Below are 19470 nucleotides of genomic sequence, written 5' to 3' on the forward strand. Positions count from 1 at the left end.
ATACTAATTGAAACTAATATACATTTTTAAATAATTTCAAGTTATTTTATTACTAAATATATTGTATACTATTAAAAATAAAACGTATATTTAATTATCAATTAGTATCTACACGACTTCAATAATTAGTTCCGTCTTTAAAACATTGGTTTAACTTATCCATTCGTTGAGAATAAGGAAAAGACGAGTTTGGTACCCTTTGTTTTTCATTCCAAAAATAACAAAACAATTTTAAGATCTAGCCATACCGTTGCTTGTTTACAATAAAAAGCTCAAGTTTAAAAGTTTGGGAAAAGAATCGATGAGATTGAAATATTTCAAGGACATTTTTTTTTTAACAAATATAATTTCATATGAAAAACTAACCAATAATTTTTTAAATAACCAAATTGAACAGTACTATTAAATTAGTCAAATGATTTCCGTATGGGTATGGAATCATTGTTCCAATAAGAAAAGAATCAAGATCAACTCGTAAACAAGTCCGGTAAATTTTCGGGAGTGTCTGCTAGAAGCCAAGCAAGAAACTAAGAAATCTGGAGAAATAACTAAAAAGTGAGCTTACTTATTTACGCAAGGCCAAGGATTTAATCAATATACAGATTTAAAATAATAATAAAAATTTTTGGATAGATAAGAATGATACCAAGATGACTATAGCGGGAGAAAAAACAAATGACCTTGGAGGATTTCAGCTTTCATCATCTTCTTGGAATGATATCTGAGAACGAGAAATCATGAAAAGGTGGCCCTGTAACAAGCAAGTAGCCTAAGGTCACTAACAAATTTTCACCAGAAAAAGAGAAAACATGTGTGCGTGCACACTCATGCAGGCGTACCTGTGCATGTATGCAAGCAATGGAATTGGAAAATGAAATAAATTATCTTTCTCTCTCAAATGCAGATGAAGCATACATGCACGTAATGCAGACAAATAAATGAAAGAGGGAGCAAAGTATCCTTCACCTTCTTGTTCTCCTAGAATGTAAAATGGAATATGTGCAACCATCTTCGTTGCACCTTCATTCCAGTGTATGCTGCCTACTTTCTGCGTGGTGCCTTGTGCAGACTGTGAAGGCCCCAATATAGATGAGCATATAGCTGGGTCTTTCATCAAACCCAGGAAATCACACGCACGTCTCCATACTCTTGCGTCTGAAATTCGAGACCGAGCCACCTGAAAAGCATATCCTTACTTAGAAAAGTAATTACATCAATGACCATGATGTTTTTCCCTGTAACACCAAAATAAATACCTTTCCCAAGGATACTCGTGCTCTTGGTAGTAATTCTCGATGATGTGTAGCAAGCTTTGCAATGGCTGTCACAACAAAACACAAAAGCCTGGACTGTGAAGACCTTCTGTAGGTATCCTTATCAGAACTAAGGGATACATCCTGAGTCATGCCCAGACGACTTCCAGGTAAACAAAGTAGATCAAATCATCAAACAATTACCCAAGAAATCTCTTAGAACTGGAAGAATCAGGGTATACTACATTATATACCTTGAGGAAAGGTTTTCATAAAGAAGTAGTTCTAAACTCTCAAAAAGCTCACGGGCTTCATCTTTGTGAGATCCACCACCTCCACCATGCTCTCCAATGGCCCAACATAATTGCAAGGCCAATTCTGTCTAAAGAAAATTCAATGAATTTTTAACGTAGATTGTTGTATCTCTATCCCAAAAGTAGATAATATAGTTGTTGACTAACCTTGTCTGGGCTATCATAAGCTTCTCCAAGTCTGTCCATTATAGGTTTCTGCAATAAATTCGTAAGAGGTGGCAGATATCATTCACGAGTCTTTACCAAATAACCTAAGCTTTTAAAAGAGTTGGTTCTGACATGGTATCATAGCCTCTATGACTAAGGGCCTGTTTGTTTTAGCTTTTGGAAAAGGTAATTTTAATGATGTATGAAGTGTGATTCTTTTTAGAAATTTTATAAAAATTAGAAGCTACTTTTTTTTTTTAACAATTATAATAAGTATTTTTTATTTTAATGGTTAGTTATCATTTCATCTTTTTTCCAAAAAAGCTAGAATCAGATTATTTTCAGCTTCAGGTTTTTTCATAAACCTAACCAAACAACTAAAGGAACTCAAAAATGATTATTTTTTAAGAGAACTGCTTTTCTTATGAAATAATCTTACACAAGCGAGCCCTAAATGGTCAGGAGCTTGATCCTTGTTCCCATTCCTCTAACAAAAGTGAATTTGGATGTGTTGAAAGTAAAAACAGTTACTAGCCTTCGCCTAATGACCTAAGCTTTTGTTAAAGTTGAATCTTGGCATGAGCAATGATAAATAAGAGCTTAGGCTTTTAGGAGTGTTGGTTCTTGAAATAAATAATAACTTTCTAAAACAGAAAAAAAGATCAAATGCTATAAAATCTCCACACAAAAGACAAACGCAGTAATAAGGGCCATAAGGTGGCCCATCACCAGAAATATATACAGAAAAATCTTCCAGTAGAAAATCTAAATGATTTCATTGGCTATCAAAAAATGATATATCAAGTAGATACAGTAGATCAGAAACTAAAAGAAGAAAAAATCTAGTGTACAATCATAAATAAAAAACAGTATATTGTCAAAAAGATACCTTTAAAAGGGCAATGAAGTTTGGGGAGCGCTGAAATGTAGAGAGCATAAACTCCAAGAGCTGCTTACGAACCTGAAAAGTACAGAAGAAATTAGAATACAAAGTAATGAGCATGGACCAATAACTTAATTCACAAGAACAAAGGTTAAAGGTGGAAGTGCCCTTGAGGTTAAGGCCTTGAAGAAGCACTAAGAAGCACAGCCTTATTGAAGGAAGACATTACTATTGGAAAAAGAAAAGTCAAATTTTGATTTTCCAACTGTTTTGCATTTATTTTCCACATAAATTAAGTACTTGAGCATAATATTCACAGTAAAAATAAAAGATTACAGTGTTCTCATACAAACCCTAAGCTGCTTGCTGCTGAAACTCCCAAAGACCAAAATCTTGTTATGTTTTAGCAATTCGAAACAAAGACTTCAGATAACTTTTATACTATTATAATCAATATGATGCTGAAGTTGTGCTTCAACTGAACCATAAAGGCAATCCTATGACACTAAGAGGCACTCCTATGCTGAAGTTGACCCTTTCTAACCTGCCTCACCTTCATGCCTTAGGCATGCATTTTGGTGCAGCACTAAACATCTAACACCCTTTGCCTATTTTCCTTCCTTTTGTTCTGATTATGAACATTGTCTGTTTTCATGTTCCCCTAATTGGTTAGAAGTTTTTAAACTGCCAAGCTGTACATTTCAAGCAAAATAAAAGAAATGTCATTATTAAAATATCTAGAGGATATCTCATAATATCACTATTATAACTTTGTTTTAGCCAAGTTTGGCAGATTCCATATTATATTATATTGTTTGAATACCCCTCCCCCTTTTCTTAAAGGGTTCATTTGCAACAATGTTAGAGCTTATTAAGCTTCAGCTTAAGGAGGAAAGTGTTAGAATGAATACCTAGAGGATATTCCGTACTATCATAATTATACCTTAAAATAGTTTAGAGTATTTTCATTATCCCTAGGACAGGTTTCCATATTCCTTTACATTTCATGATTTGTTTCCTGATTTAATTAGGACTACAAATCTAGTCTTAGTATGAATAAGGATTAGTGTGTTGTTTTTTTACAATATATGATCTCATATTAAGTCAAAATCAAATTTAGAGTATTTAGTCTCGATTCTGTCTTTTACATCCCTCCATATCAAAAATCCTATAATTTCAACAGTTATAACACAAATAGAGATTCGTTATCAATATAATGTAAAATAACAACAGCAACAACAACAACAACAATAATAATAATAACAATAGTGAGAATAATAAAGGATTTTTTACATCCTGGAACATCATAATAATTAATGAATTTGCTAAAACCACAGACAGAATAAAAATGTCACTGAATTTTGTTATTTGGGCTAGATTACTACAGAAGCTAATGACCACAGCTGCATGCATTTTAAAATGCCAGTTCTTAAAAGTAACTCTAAATGTAATGACATAAGAAGATATAATCAATACCTCATACAAAAATATTTTGTCTGGAAATATTGCAGCAAATCTTGACATAAGCAGAGGAATCAATGCACAGATCAAAGCTGAAAATGAATTTTAAAAAAATGAGGAAAAAACTGTAAAGCCAAGTCATGAATATACCTCCTTAAGAGCACACATTCTAATAACAAAATTCTCAACATTATCCAATAATCCTAAAGTAAACAAGCATCACGAGTGTGTGAACAAAACTTACAATCATTGACATTACGCAATGCAACAGAAAAGTACACATCAAGAAGGCGTGGTGCCAATTTGAGCACTGCTTTCAGCCTGTCAGAGTAAGGATTATTGACTGCAGTATGCAATATTGCAGTCATCACTGGAGACGACCAGGGACGTTCCTGACATAAGATAGAATATACTTTATGAACCTAAATGAAGCTCAGCACCAAACAAAAACCCTAGAGTTTGTTTTTGGAATTATAACATCAAACCAATTTGGCATAACATAAATTTTACTTGAATATTAACCTTTCGAAGTGTAGAAAGCAATATTAGTGACAGTGAAATTTTCACTAATCTTTTGTTTGAAGTGACAATAGACATAACTTGGTAAACATGATGTGGCTGAGAAAAAATGCCTCAATAACTTCACTTTTGACCTTGAAGGTATCAAGCACCACAACAAATTGAATTAACAATGGTGAATAACAAGATGAAAGTTAAACATACAGCGATACCATCATTTTCATCCTTTAAAAGCTCAAGGAACACAGGATCAGCTACATCAATTGCACTGCTATCCTCAGATTCAGAATCTCCTCCACCATCCTCTATAGTTGAACCAGTATATGCTTCATCCATTAGGGCAAGTAGCATCTACATTGAAAATTAAAAAAATTTCACTTATAGGTTACACTTGTGCAACTGTGACTAGATTTTACTAAAATTTAAAGTATGAAAGATAACCTTAGGGGCAGTATTTTTCTGAATAGAAGCTATGCTGCTACCAATTAGTGGTCCAGAGCTTTTTTCCACCTTTTCCAATGCCACTACCAAAACTAGAAAGATAGGCAGGAAAATGTTGCAATTATAAAATTTGGTCAAGGGAGCTAAAAGAAAAATATTATCTTTTTCCCAAGCAATTTTTATTCATTACTGAAGTGGCGTCCATGCTTCCTCCATTTTCTATTTTAATTTTTTTACATTGGGGAAGGGCACCCCATAAAATCATCATGAATATTGCAATGGAAAATGTGCAAAGGAATATAAGTTGGGAAAGCTAAACATGTAAGTTTTGTGCAGTTGATTTTTTCAGAAGAGTGCAAAAAGTCAAAGGATTAACAGTAGTAATTGTGTATATTAATCTTTCTATAGAAAGAACAAGGCAAACAAGATATAAACGGTCATATAACTTGAACATACTTGGCAAGTCCACTAAATATGGAAATAATGGAATAAATGAGCCAGGTGATATCAAGCCTGGAAAGGCTTTCAAAAATAGTTTCTCTAATCTGCAAAATTAGACAAAAATAGTTAGTTAATATCACTTATCTATTAGGCAGATGCACATTGCCACAAAAAAGATATGAGAATTACACTCCAACCACATGTACCAAAATGTAGCAGATATACCACACATTGTCACAAAAATCTGGCCTCTTTACTTTAACCACAATCAATAAATTAGTCATAAAAAACTGGTCTAAGGACTTACAACATAGAACATCTGCAAAAATGCCAAACTAAGACTTCCATAAAGAAACAGCTACAAAACAGCGTAGTGTCAAGTAGAAGAGAAAAAATGACCATGAGAACTGATTATATTTAATTCAATTAGGCAATTAAGAAGCACATACACTTGTTTGACACATGTTTAACACAAGATAGAGAAAGCATAACCATGGTTACCTTTACCACCCCACCCCCCACCGGGGAAAAAAAACACGACTCCAATAAAAAAGGGAAAAAAAGAAGGTACATACCTTTCACCATTCCAAGCAATCAGCTTTAACAACAACGGAAAAAACTGCCAAAGAATAATTATAGATAATATTAGATTGAAACATACTGTCATTATTGAGATAAAAGCAAACTCCAAAGCCCAAAGGGAACAAGCTCATGAAGTAAGAATATAATTTGATTGCATCATAATCTCATACTTTAAGTTTGAGTATAAAAGTTCACAACTTCCAGAGGGGAACTCATGGCAGTTAAAATGCAATCCGAAGTCCAGAAAATTCAATCCATCAGTGACATTTTTTCTCTATCATCCCAAAGACCTTTATACTAAAATATACCCAACTAAACAAGAAACTCATGGAGTCAATATTATCTCATACTAATTACTGAAATTCTTAAATTTATTGTATGTAATGCTTGTAAAATTGGAAGGTGCAGTAGAGCTTATACCTGGGGCAATAAGTTAGGAAAGGAAGTTAGAAGCTTCTTCTTGTTGCAAATGAGAAATTCAAGCGTTGCTTCAGCGACAACAGGATCAGAAAATTCCCTGCAATAGGATACAAAAAATTTTGTAGAATGATATAAGCATGTCTGAAATATTGCATTTTTGGAGGTTCAAAAAAGGGCATTATATAAGCATGTCTGAAATATTGCATTTTTGGAGGTTCAAAAAAGGGCATTCTTAGGGATAGTTTAGCACAAACATTTCCTCTTTCAATTACTGTTTAGTTGATCATGAAAGAGAAAGCCTAAGTTTTGTGGACTTAAAAAATTCATATAAATCATCAAAATTTCCTGACATCTGGCTGGCAGCTCTCCATCTCTTGTCTTGCTGAGTGGCGCAAGGGAACAACAATGATGAATAACAGTTTGCTACTTCCTTTTAATTTCTTGGCTTTCCCAGTGTTGCACTTACATAAATTACTATAGTATATACCATATTTTTTCCATTAAAATTCTGCTCTGCCATCCATCCACTTGAGGCTTCATCAAACCTAGTAATCAAATCTACTAGAATGGGTAACAATCCAATTTTAATTTTGTATTTCCAAGTTTGGATGTCTATGACACGTGCTGGACTTCTAATTCAAAATTAAAATGCCATCGGCATATGGGTTGAGTTTTTGCAAGCAAGATCAACTTATGTTTGACATATCTTGAAGAACATACAAGCATGAAAATGGTGCTTTAGGGAGAGAAAAGTGGATTAAGCTATTTGTTTTTCGAGTGTCAATGCAGTTTGGGGACACCGGAAATCTTTTCACTTTGGAATAACTTGTCTCAACGTTTTTGTGCCAAGGAGACTGTAAATTCAGTTTAAAGAGACACAAACAGGCACTTAATCTTGACGATTCAAGTATACATTATACAGTCAAAATTTAGCTTCTCTCACCCTGTCACAGTCACTCGATTATACACTCTCTTAACATATAATAATTATAATTAATTAATCATTACCTGCTCAAGCACGAACGAAAAAATGTCCGAAGACTAGGATCAGCATCATGAAGAACAAGCTCCCCGAAGTCTAGGTAAAATTGAAGAATTGCCTGAGAACCAAATAAGTAAACATTGGAATGAATTGCATTGAATTAAACACATAGCAAACATTAGGATAAAATTATCATTATTAAAAACCTACGAGTAGAAGAAGGCCATTGGAGGTTCGAGATTGAGAAAGAGAAGCAACAGCGCGTTGAAATATCTTGTTAATTGAGGGATAAACCCTAGCTACCAAGTCCTCGGAATTTTCGCTCTTGCATAATTCATGAAGCTTCTTCACCTATTGAAAAAAATAATAATAAAATTTTAAAAAAGGAGAGAACATGAAAAATTGAAGAGGATGGAAAAGGACAGAGAAATAGTTACGGAGAGAAGAAGAGAAGGATCGGAAGCGGGATCGTTGGCGGTGTTGGTGTCTCTGCCACTGATAGACAGCTTTCGGAGGTGAAAATCCCAACCTAAGTCTCGTTCCGACATTCTTAAAACTGAGAATGTTACACAAACGAGATCGAATTGAAGGAGCAGCAATTGTAGGAGTATAAGTAGGTTCCCTTCTATGCTCTTCGTTCGCCCTTCAACGGAACAAAGTTGCAGTGGAGGGGAAGCGGGGCAAGAGTCTCACTCAAACGACGAAACGTTTTCTCCGTGCTAACTAAACGACATTTAGTTGTTGCAAATTGCCGCGTTTTAGTTTATCACATCCGATTAGGGAAATTTTTGTCAATATTCGTGGATTGCATACCTTTTTTTAAAAAAAATATACAGTAACATTCATTCACGTACGGTTAATTTTTTCTTAATTTAAAATTTTCAAAATTAAAAAGGAAAATATATTAAATAAACAAATGTAATCGCAAGGAAGTATATACTAAAAAAAATTATTCCCGATTAAGCAATTACTTTACCAATAATATCCTGATTCATTTTTTTAAAAAAAATTACCTTATATGTTTATAAATATTTTTAAAAATTTGTATATTTTTATATTTTAAATTTTTAAATTTTATTTTTCAATTATTTTTAATTGAACCCTTTCAACTAAAGCATGTTAAGTACAAAATTCTCATAAAAAATAAAATAATTTTAATATTTTAATTGTTTGGTAATTCCTTAAATTATTTAAAAGTTTTTAATTAATCTTTTTTTAAAGGTAATCTTCATAAAAATATGGCCAAAATTATAATTAAAAAATACTTAAAAAATTAAAATCTTACTTACAAACTTTTTTAAAGTATAAAAAAATATTTAAAATTTTCTAAATGATTTATGAACCTACAGATTAATTCATTATTTTCTTTTAATGGATTATATTTCTCTCTCTCTCTCTCTCTCTCTCTCTATTACAACTAATATATGAATGATAATTTTAATTTTTTCATCAATTTTATATATTCAACTTTGAACTTTTATTTTAGAAAAATATTTTAATAATTACAATATTTGAATCCCAATAATCTTGATAGAAGTGGCAAAACGAGCTACTCACTTGAGGTAAACCATGACAAGTAATGCAAAAATTTAAATATAATTTGAGAACTTGAAAAAATAGTGTTCAAAGCAAGTAAAGTCGATTTTTTGTAAGATTAATCTACCTCATGCTTGATTATATTGCGCTAAAAATGCCTAAATTTAATTTGTACTCAAAATGTAGATTTATATCAACTCACTTAGAGGAGCTAGTCCATTTTGCAAAATCTATATCTTGCTATTTTCTTTCAATAATTATTACCCTGACCAAGGATTTTGGTGTTTTTCTTTTATTTAGAATTTAAATTTTATTCATTTGAATATCATTTCTTTATTTTAATTTTTAACTTAGATAGACTATAACAAATTGAAGATGTCTTTATTTAAAATGTTAAACATCACAAATTACCGTTGAAAATTGGTTTTAGCAGTCAAACACTTAAGAGTAACAAAAATTCCAAAATATATAAAATTAATAAACAATTAAGGAATAAATACTTTGAAGGTGATACATAAATTACTTGATACACAGAGGGAGCAACTAATGGAGATTTGGAGATCCTTGGGGCCCAATCTCTTCTCAACCATTTCACGAGCGTTCTGTCCAAATTTGGCATCTGACAATTTTCGATTTTGGGATTCCAAACAACAATGTACCCCACTTTGAGCCTACCCAATTTCCAAAGCGGAAGGGTGAAAAGACGATAGTCAGATAGACACATGCTAATGGTACCCACAGGCCACAGACAACAATTTTAGTTCTACTGTTTATTACAAAATATCAATAATGAGTTTTGCTCTTTCTCAACTCATGATTTAGTGCTTCAATCATAAAGGACAATTTAGCACTAATACAACTTAACAACCCAATTGGATTCTCAAACAGTACTCACTAAAGTGAATCAAATTTCTATCACTGAAATGGCTTACTTATAGAGTAAATCCTGAAGACTATGACAGAAAGCGTCAACACAAGATGGCTCAAAATTCTTGCTTAGTAAGAGGTTCCTCACTTTGCTATGATTTGCTCTGACTTCTCTGCCAAGCTCATTCTCATCATCCATCACAATCTTCACAGCTTTACACACACTTTCCTTTGTGAACCACCCATCATCTTCACCTTTCGCCACCTCAACACCTACCCTCAGTTTTCCACTCATGTTTCTTGCATTAATGATAAAATCTGAACCAAGGCGTGGCAGCAACACCAATTGGCACTCATTCACAAGTGCCTCAGTTAGAGAAGCAGCACCACAGTGTGTTATAAAGCACCCAACAGAAGGGTGTGCCAAAATCAATTGTTGCTGCACCCACCCTCCATATACAACCCCTTTTCCTTCAACCCTTTCTTGGAACCCTTTTGGAAGAGCATCCTCAATAGGGGGCTTAAGTGCTGCAAGAAATGGAACTCCTGATAGCTCAAGACCCAGTAACAACTCTTGCAATTGATTTTTCTGTAATGTGTTTTCACTTCCAAATGCACAATAAACCACTGAGCCAGCCTTGAATCCTCCAAGCCATTCACCCCATTTTTCCTCCAAAGTAGAGTTTGATGGTTCTGGCACAAGAGGCCCAGAAAGCATAACAGGCTTACCAAACTGTGTTTCAAGATAATCCACATAAGGCCCTTCAATTTCTCTGCAACCTTTGAATCCAATAGCATCTGACAAATTTGCACCAATTGAGATACGATCATACAAAAGAACACCATTACCAAACTCAAGTTTCCTTGATGCAGCAAGGAATCGAAGTTCATGAGCATGAAACTTGATGCATGAATCAGGGAAACCAGAAGGTGGTTTCTTCATATCATCATCTTTTTCTCTAGCTGGAGATGCCATGTATCCTACTGTTGCAGGACTAATAATATAGTACTGAAGAGACTTGATCCCTATCCTACGAGCAATGTTTGGAAGCCAGTATGTGGCAAAATCAAACAAAACAATATGTGGTTTAAGCTCAAGGAGGAGAAGTTCAATATCTTTCTCTGTGTGATCCATGGCAGCGGCAATAAGTGGGAACAAAGAGGAGTGAACATCTGAAGTTGTCTCTGCATCATTAGGAAGACCATCAACATGAGGAACATTGATAGGAACAAAGGTTATGAGACATGGGTGAAGGTTAAGGTTTTGTAACTTGGCTTGTGTTCTTTTTGGTATGAAAAAGGAGATTTTGTGTCCCCTTTTGGCTAACTTGTTTGCAAGGTGTAGAAACGGGGTAAGGTGCCCCATAGCAAACCATGGATACATTGCAATGTGCAAAGGAGCTGCATCCATTGTGTCACGTTTTGTTTCAGGCTTGTAATGTATATATGAAAGATTATGGTAATACAATGTTGTCACTGTGTGTGTTCTACTCTTCCTACCTTGTATACTTTTAAGGACAGATAATAGTGATAAAGATGGTAAGTAGAATGCTAGGTATAGCACCTTCCATTGGCAGCCACGGTTTATCAATGTGGTATATCCTTACAATCATTCAGGAGATGTACATACGGTCTATTCAATCAACAATGTCTCTACTTTCCGGGCACGTCTCGTCCACCGGTTAATTGATTTAAGACAAGGTTTAAATAAAAATGAGTAATGGTTTTCTTAGACCAAAACATTGATATTTTTATTAATGAAATATTGTTAAAATTGATACATTTATTATTTAAATTTAAGCATGTCTTTTATTTAAAATAATATAGTATTTTTAGAAAAATTACAGAAATATAATGTTCAAAAATCGTAAATGATATAAGTACAGAAATTTAAAAATGAAACAATTTAAAATTATAAAGTACTAAAAATCATTATTGACAAATTTTTTTAAAAAATAAAACTTGTCAACAATGATTTTTAATAAAATAATTAAAAAATTTAAAATTAAAGATTACCAAAAATTTTAAAGCACTAAAAATTGTCATTCATAATTTTTTTAAAAATTTCACTGTGATTTTTTTGTAAAATTCCATATTTTAGTATTTTAACCTCTTTTTATATAAATTAAAAGAATAGATAGGTTATCCATTTTTATTATTATGTGACAATTTTTTATTAATTGTCCATCTGTTGAGTAGATCGAAGTTTTGTTATATGTAAACTCGTTAATAAATACATCAATATGGCACGTGAAGTGCGCAACCAGATTACAACTTGCAAATATATTAAACAAATAAAATATAATAATGACAAAACAAATCATAAAATATATTTTTGTTAAAGATATTTTAACGTCCGCTACTACATGTTAAATTAAAAGAAAACAAATTTTGTCGCTACACTTTTATAAAGCCTAAATATTAGCAGACTAATTTTGCGAGTCTCGTGAATATAGGATACGGATCCAGTGCAGTTCACGCGAGAACTGCACTTCATTCGCTTAAGCCATTTTGATACGGCTTAAGTGAATTTGATAATTTTCGCTTAAGCTCGTATAGGCTAGCTTAAGCGAACGAAGGCTTAAGCTAATACCACAAGCATAGAGCGACACATTGAACTAAAGCGAATGGGTGATGCGCTTGAGTTAAAATATACTCGCTTAAGCGAAAAATAACAGAGAGGATTACAAAATGGCTTAAGCGTGCTTGATTTAGCTTAAGCTGATGAGTTGTGGGCTTAAGCGCATATTTATAAGGCTTAAGCGTGTATATGATGGGCTTAATCGAAACCTTAATGGCTTAAGCCTAAAAAAACAGAGAGCACACCTCCCAGGATTACACATTCGCTTAAGCCTTCATGGCTTGTCTTAAGCGGAGAAACCAATAGCTTAAGCGGATATGCTTTAGCTTAAGCTAAAATTGCATAAAAAGAATGCAGAGAGAATGCTCTATAAACTGGCTTAAGCTATAACATATTGGCTTAAGCGAACTAATACCAGCTTAAGCGAGAACTATGTAGCTTAAGCAAAATTTGTGGGCTTAAGCGATTATTGGGGGGCTTAAGCGAAAATGCAGAAAAATAGAAAAACAGCAGCTTAAATTGACAGACATGGATATACTATTTCTGAAAACAAAATACATTTGTCCTTTACATAATTGTTTTTGGCAAAAGAAAATAAAATGATTACTATATGTATGTGACAAGTTTTAATTTATAAGATAATTTGTTGGGTTTATTTAGTAAACAAGTCATACAAATTATAAAAGAGAATAAAAATAAAAGGAATTTAGATAGGTGGTTAATAAAGTGAAATTTCATAATTTAGCTGCAACAAACTAAATAGGTCCTTGAAACTTTACAATATGAACTAACTTCAAACATAAACTAAAATCTAAACTTTAAAACCAAATAAAGAAAAAACAAAGTGTTCATGCATCTTATAGATCAACATCATTATGAATAGGCTGGTCGTCCTCCACATGGTCTCCTTCCCCATCACCACCTTCATGATCAAGTTGTGCTTCCGTTTCTTCTTCTTCCCCTTCTCCTTCTCCCCTTTCTTCTGGTTCCTCTCCTTGTGGGCCACCATCTTCATGATTTGCATTAGGTTTATTTGAGAAGGAAGGTGTGTCTCCAGGCCATGACACTACACCTGCAAAATCCTCTGGGGTTGGCCATGGAAATGTTGAAGTCTCTCCTGCATGCTGGTGTAGGGTAAAGCGATAGAAAGAGTCATTAAGGCTGGTGTAGGCTCGATGGTTAGCCGCCATCTGGTAGTGTATATGTGTATATGCCCGATTGTTGTCCTCCATTTGTTGCTGTATTTGATTCAGATGTTGGGTGATACGCCATTCCATGGGTGTCATTTTGGGGATGGATGGTTGTGCTGATGGTGGTGCTGATGAAGAAGGATCAGAAACTGGGTGTGGTTGTGGTGTGGCTGGTCCAATGAGTTAATGCAATAGTTGTTTATGAACTGGGCATTTATAGGTTTTTTCAACTTGATGCTTTGTGTTGGATTGTTTGGTATCTGAACACCTTGGGCAGCACATAAAGCAGTGATTAATGCTGGAAAGCTCAAGGGCTTTGTTGCAGATGCATTAAGGGAGTTGGTGGACAAAACAAGCTGGTGAATCTCCTCAGAGATCATAGTTGCAATGTCGATTGTGAGGTTTTCCATAATGCTGAAGACAAGGTAGGCCCGAGGCATGCAGAGATTTGATGTGTGAGTGGTTGGAGCAATGTTTGCAAAGAGAAATGACATCAATATTTGAGTCAGTGTCTTCAAATTCCCTCTCCTGAACCTCATTGGCTTGCCTTGATGGTTAGTTTCATATGATTTGTTGGGAATGCATAAGGACCTTGCTACATCATCATCATTAAATCCTGTGGTCAGGCGCCTCCGCTGCTGGTATTCGCACAATTGTCCTTCTTGTAAGGTGAGGGGGTTTCCCAGTAATGCATTGATAGCATCTCTATCATAGGAGATGGATGTCCTTCTAACGCAAGACTTCTTCTCAGATTTTTGTGGATGCAAGGGCCATGCATTGGCATAAAACTCCTTCACTATGTCTTCATCAATTTTATTTGGTTGGTCAGCCAATATATTCCATTTTCTCCTCTGCAGTTCTTCTGTAAATTCAGCAAATTGTCCCTCCTCCAAAATAATTTTCCTTTCAGGTAGAAGTTCCCTTGGGTGTAATTCCAAATATCTCTGAAAATGCGCTCGACTGAAGAACCTGTATCTGTCAAAGGTAAGTTGCTGACTGGGGCTCGGTTGTGTTAGAGGTTCATTATCTTGAGTTCTTGTATGGTGTACATGTTGTGAAGCCTCTCCAACATCTGAACGTTGCTTCTTTCTTTGGGAAATTGATTTTTTAGGAGCCATATCTGCAAGGTAACAAATTTCAATACTCAGAAAATTAGAAAATGCACATAATTTTGACAAATCTCAATACTCGCTTAAGCCAAAATCAAGCGCGCTTAAACGTTTCTTTACAGAAAGAACCTTGTTTCACATAAATATTGATGTCAATCTAACAACAAACAGAGTGATAATCCTAAACTCTAAAAACATTAACCATAAACCCTTGAAAGCATTGTTTCCATAATAGTATCCAGAAGCATGAAACCATCCCTAACCTAAAAGGTAGGAGAACAACATATTGCTGTAAGAGTTCTTACCTGGAATCGTTGGGTTGCTCTGATAATGGGAGAGGAATACTGCAATGGGGAGAATCCTGGATTTGGGGTGGGGTTTAGGGTTTTTCAATATTTTTTGATATAAGGATGAAATGAATGAAATGAGAGAATGGGTTTAACGCTGGGCTGCGTCGACAAATTCATGAATTTCAGAGAGCGATTATAATTGAAACGCTCTCAGAAGTTCACGTATGAGAGCGGTTATGTTTGAACCGCTCTCAGAAGTTCAAAACTCTTAGAAGTTCAAAATTGAACTTCTGAGAGCGGTTCAAACATAACCGCTCTCCAAGTTCACTTCTGAGATCGGTTATAATTAAACCGCTCTCAGAAGTGCACTTATAAGAGCGGTTATGTGTGAACTGCTCTCAGAAGTTTAATTTTGAACTTCTGAGAGTTTTGAACTTCTGAGAGCGGTTCAAACATAACCGCTCTCCAAGTTCACTTCTGAGATCGGTTATTGTTTCAACCGCTCTCAGAAGTTCAATTTGGAGACCTTTACTAGCTTAAGCCAATAAAGTATCGCTTAAGCTGTAATGAGCTTATGCGAAAATTCTAGCTTAAAAATTATAACTTTCGCTTAAGCGGTCTATGAACGCTTAAGCGAAAAAGCGTCGTTTTGGCGCGAATCTTTCATTTGTGTGGCGTAAGCTTGAAGAAAAGCTTCATTTAACCCCTAAATTGCTCTCTCTTAAAAATATACATGCTTGGTACAAATCAGAGACTTAAACAAAACAAGTTACATTCAACATATACTAACTTGGAGCTTCATTGGCATTGATAACCATGGAACCATCTCCATTGTCAGGTATCTTTTTTCATTTTAACATTTACGTCTTTTGCATTTGCTATATCCTAATTTTCCATAATGTGAGATGTTTAACATGGGATTTTTTGTTTATGTTTTTGGTAGAAGACATAACTAAAAACATTGTGGACTGGAAGCCAAAGTTGGATTAGAGTTTGATAATGTAGAACAAGCATGGAATTTTTGGACTGAATATGGTAGGAGGATCGGATTTGGAGTTAGAAAGCAGTATTTTAATAAGAAAAAGGAAGATGGTGCTATTAATTCTTGCAGATACGTTTGTTGTAAAGAAGGTCTTCAAAAAGGGAAGAAACAAAATTGTCAAGTTGCTAAACATAGAGCTGAGACAAGAACAGATTGTTCTACCAGAATTGCAGTATCTTTGGGGAAGAATGAGAAGTTTATAATTCATGAGTTTGTAGAAGATCATAATCATCCCTTACAACTTGAGGAGACAACTCACATGCTTGCTTCTCATCGTAAGATAAGTGAAGTTCAAGCTTATGAGATTGAAATGGCTCAAGAATCTGGTTTGCAACAAAAATCCTCATTTCAACTCCAAAGCACACTTGTAGGCAATAGATGCAATATCGGATATACTCGGTTGGATGCAGAGAATTACTTGAAGGAAAGAAGACAAAGAAGTATGGTTTATGAAGAAGTTGATTGTGTGATGGAATATTTTCAGCAACAGTTGTTAGATTGTCCTTCATTTTTTCATGCATATCAGATATATTGTGATGAACAAATTACAAATGTATTTTGGCTGACGCGAAGATGATTTTAGATTATGCATATTTTGGTGATGTAGTTTCTTTGGACACTACATATTGCACTAATCGTGCAAATAGACCTCTTGCCTTGTTCACAGGTTTTAACCATTATAGAACCACCATCATTTATGGTACAACTTTGTTATATGATGAAACGGCTTATTCGTTTAAATGGTTGTTTGAAACATTTTTAGAAGCACATAATCACAAAAAACCTATAACGATGTTTACTGACCAAGATCAAGCCATGGCTAAGGCCCTTGTAGAAGTCATGTCAGAGACACATCATTCTTTGTGCACGTGGCATTTAATGCAAAATGGGATCAAACACCTTGGTAATTTGATGAAGGGTGGGAGTCATTTTTTAAGAGACTTCAAAAAATGCATGTATGACTTTGATACCTTCACTGACTTTGAGAAAGCTTGGACCAAGATTGTTCAAGAGTACAATGTCCATGACAATAATTGGATAAACTCACTTTATGCCATAAAAGAAAAATGGGCATCATGTTATATGAAAGAAGTTGTCACCCTAGGGATGCGGAGTACTCAACTCTCTGAAAGTTTAAATTCTGATTTCAAAGCTTCTATGAAACTGGTGTTAGCATTAAACAATTCTTCCAAAGTTTTGAACGTATAGTTGAAGCGAAGCGTTACAATGAACTAATTTGTGAGTATGAGTCCCGACATAAGCTACCAATGTTGAGATATGAGATGTCTCCCATCTTGATACAAATGGGAAAAATTTACACTTATCCTATATTCACCCTTTTCCAACAAGAATTTACTTCATTCTTAGCATGTTGCATTTCAGAGAGGATTGAATCTCCTCCTATATTTGAATATGTCATCACTACAGTCAATCAAGAGAAATCATGCAGAGTATCATTTGATAATGTCTCAAAATCAATTTCTTGCACCTGTAAAAAATTTGAAACATTTGGTATGCTTTGTTCCCATGCATTGAAGGTATTTGAAGCAAATGATGTCAAGGCTATTCTTGAAAAATATATCCTTAAGAGATGGACAAAGGAAGGTCGTTCCGGCATTATAAACAATTTCATACGAAGAGAGATTGAGGGGGATCCAAAAGTTGCTACCACACAACGATACAGACAACTTGCTTCTAAAATGATTAGACTTGCATCAGAGGTATCTAGTTCAGAGGAATACTCGACATTAGTGGATGAATGTTTAAATGTTGTGTGTCGTCAAATCTCACACCTTCGATTACAAACACAACATGTTGACAGTGACACTGACAATCATGCATCTAAGTCGATGATCAATGATGGTACAATCCCAAAAGGTTTCAAGCACCGACCAAGCTTAAAGAGGAATACATATAAACGATTCAAAAGTTGGGTTGAACTACAAGGAAAAAGGAAAAGAAATAGGATAACGAGAGGTCAATTACAAAACCAACATGCTAAGGTACATATATCAATCAATTTGCTAATGCATTACTTTCAATTTTGATTCCTTACTAACCATATGGTGTTTATTTGATAAATATTTTAGGAATATCAACTCAGTCCTCCTTCTGAACCTTGTGATATACATTGTTCAGCACCTCCATCTTATCATCCTCCTCAAACTTTGAACAATCAATTCAATTTCACTACATTATTGACCGTAAGTTCATTAAATTTCAAAATGAAAATTTAGTGCTTTAGTTCATCGTTGTATAATTTTGTTTGATGGATTTATGTTTTTTTTTTAGGACCCTTTGGATGACACAACTTGTTCAATCCTTGATTAATAATTAAAAGTTGTTGTATCTTAATCATTTTATTTTCTTTTGCCAAAAACAATTATGTAAAGGACAAATGTATTTTGTTTTCAGAAATAGTATATCCATGTCTGTCAATTTAAGCTGCTGTTTTTCAATTTTCCTGCATTTTCGCTTAAGCCCCCCAATAATTGCTTAAGCCCACAAATTTTGCTTAAGCTACATAGTTCTCGCTTAAGCTGGTATTGGTTCGCTTAAGCCAATATGTTATAGCTTAAGCCAGTTTATCAGTCCAAAAGAGTATTCTTTCTGCATTCTTTTTATGCAATTTTAGCTTAAGCTAAAGCATATCCGCTTAAGCTATTGGTTTCTCCGCTTAAGCCAAGCCATGAAGGCTTAAGCGAATGTGTAATCCTGGGAGGTGTGCTCTCTGTTTTTTTAGGCTTAAGCCATTAAGGTTTCGCTGAAGCCCATCATATACGCGCTTAAGCCTTATAAATATGCGCTTAAGCCCACAACTCATTAGCTTAAGCTAAATCAAGCACGCTTAAGCCATTTTGTAATCCTCTCTGTTATTTTTCGCTTAAGCGAGTATATTTTAGCTCAAGCGCATCACCCATTCGCTTTAGTTCAATGTGTCGCTCCATACTTGTGGTATTGGCTTAAGCCTTCGTTCGCTTAAGCTAGCCTATACGGGCTTAAGCGAAAATTGTCAAATTCGCTTAAGCCGTGTCAAAATGGCTTCAGCGAATGAAGAACTGCACGTGCAGTTCCTGCGTCAACTGCACTGGATCCGTATATCAATGTCAATTCTAATTAAACAAAACATTAGAGCAAAAAAAGTGATGCGTGCATATCGATGACATTTTCAATTTAAAAAATAAGTATTAATTTAAAAATTTTAAATTAAATTTTTATTAATTGAATATTAATTTATTAATATAAAATATTTTTATTATTTTTGATTTTTTAAAATAAAATTACTATTTTCGTCCCTTAATTTTAGGATAAAATTTATTTTTGTTCTCTAACTTTTTTTTTGTTCATTTTAATCCTTTAATTTTTAAAATTTTTTTAAACAGGTCCCTTTCAATTAAACATCTTAACTCAG

At 34.2% G+C, this 19470-nt stretch overlaps 2 protein-coding genes and 1 pseudogene across 3 annotated transcripts; 1 reads left to right on the plus strand and 2 right to left on the minus strand.

The window, feature by feature from the left end:
• Positions 1 to 547: 547 nt before the first annotated feature.
• Positions 548 to 8165, minus strand: LOC113858299 (AP-5 complex subunit zeta-1). 2 transcript variants are annotated; one of them, XM_027490868.1, is made up of 17 exons: positions 7881 to 8165; positions 7654 to 7794; positions 7470 to 7561; positions 6462 to 6558; positions 6035 to 6078; positions 5767 to 5817; positions 5475 to 5563; positions 5019 to 5110; positions 4782 to 4928; positions 4303 to 4450; positions 4074 to 4150; positions 2604 to 2675; positions 1715 to 1762; positions 1508 to 1635; positions 1257 to 1416; positions 967 to 1177; positions 548 to 751 (listed from the first exon to the last, which is right to left on the minus strand). In XM_027490868.1, exons 1-17 carry the CDS (start codon positions 7989 to 7991, stop codon positions 702 to 704), a joined length of 1758 nt encoding a protein of 585 aa, XP_027346669.1. In that variant the 5' UTR covers positions 7992 to 8165; the 3' UTR covers positions 548 to 701. The 2 variants fall into 2 exon arrangements, with proteins under 2 accessions (XP_027346669.1, XP_027346670.1); XM_027490869.1 differs by lacking the exon at positions 5767 to 5817.
• A 1742-nt stretch (positions 8166 to 9907) lies between these two features.
• On the minus strand, positions 9908 to 11257 carry LOC113859147 (UDP-glycosyltransferase 79B30-like). Its single transcript, XM_027491964.1, has one exon. The coding sequence runs from the start codon at positions 11255 to 11257 to the stop codon at positions 9908 to 9910; it is 1350 nt and encodes a 449-aa protein (XP_027347765.1).
• A 4575-nt stretch (positions 11258 to 15832) lies between these two features.
• LOC113859652 lies at positions 15833 to 18759 on the plus strand (annotated as a pseudogene).
• The last annotated feature ends 711 nt before the right edge of the window (positions 18760 to 19470 follow it).

The sequence above is a fragment of the Abrus precatorius genome, unplaced genomic scaffold (genome assembly GCF_003935025.1).
Source record: "Abrus precatorius isolate BTA unplaced genomic scaffold, Abrus_2018 Scaffold2, whole genome shotgun sequence".
NCBI classification, from domain to species: domain Eukaryota; kingdom Viridiplantae; phylum Streptophyta; class Magnoliopsida; order Fabales; family Fabaceae; genus Abrus; species Abrus precatorius.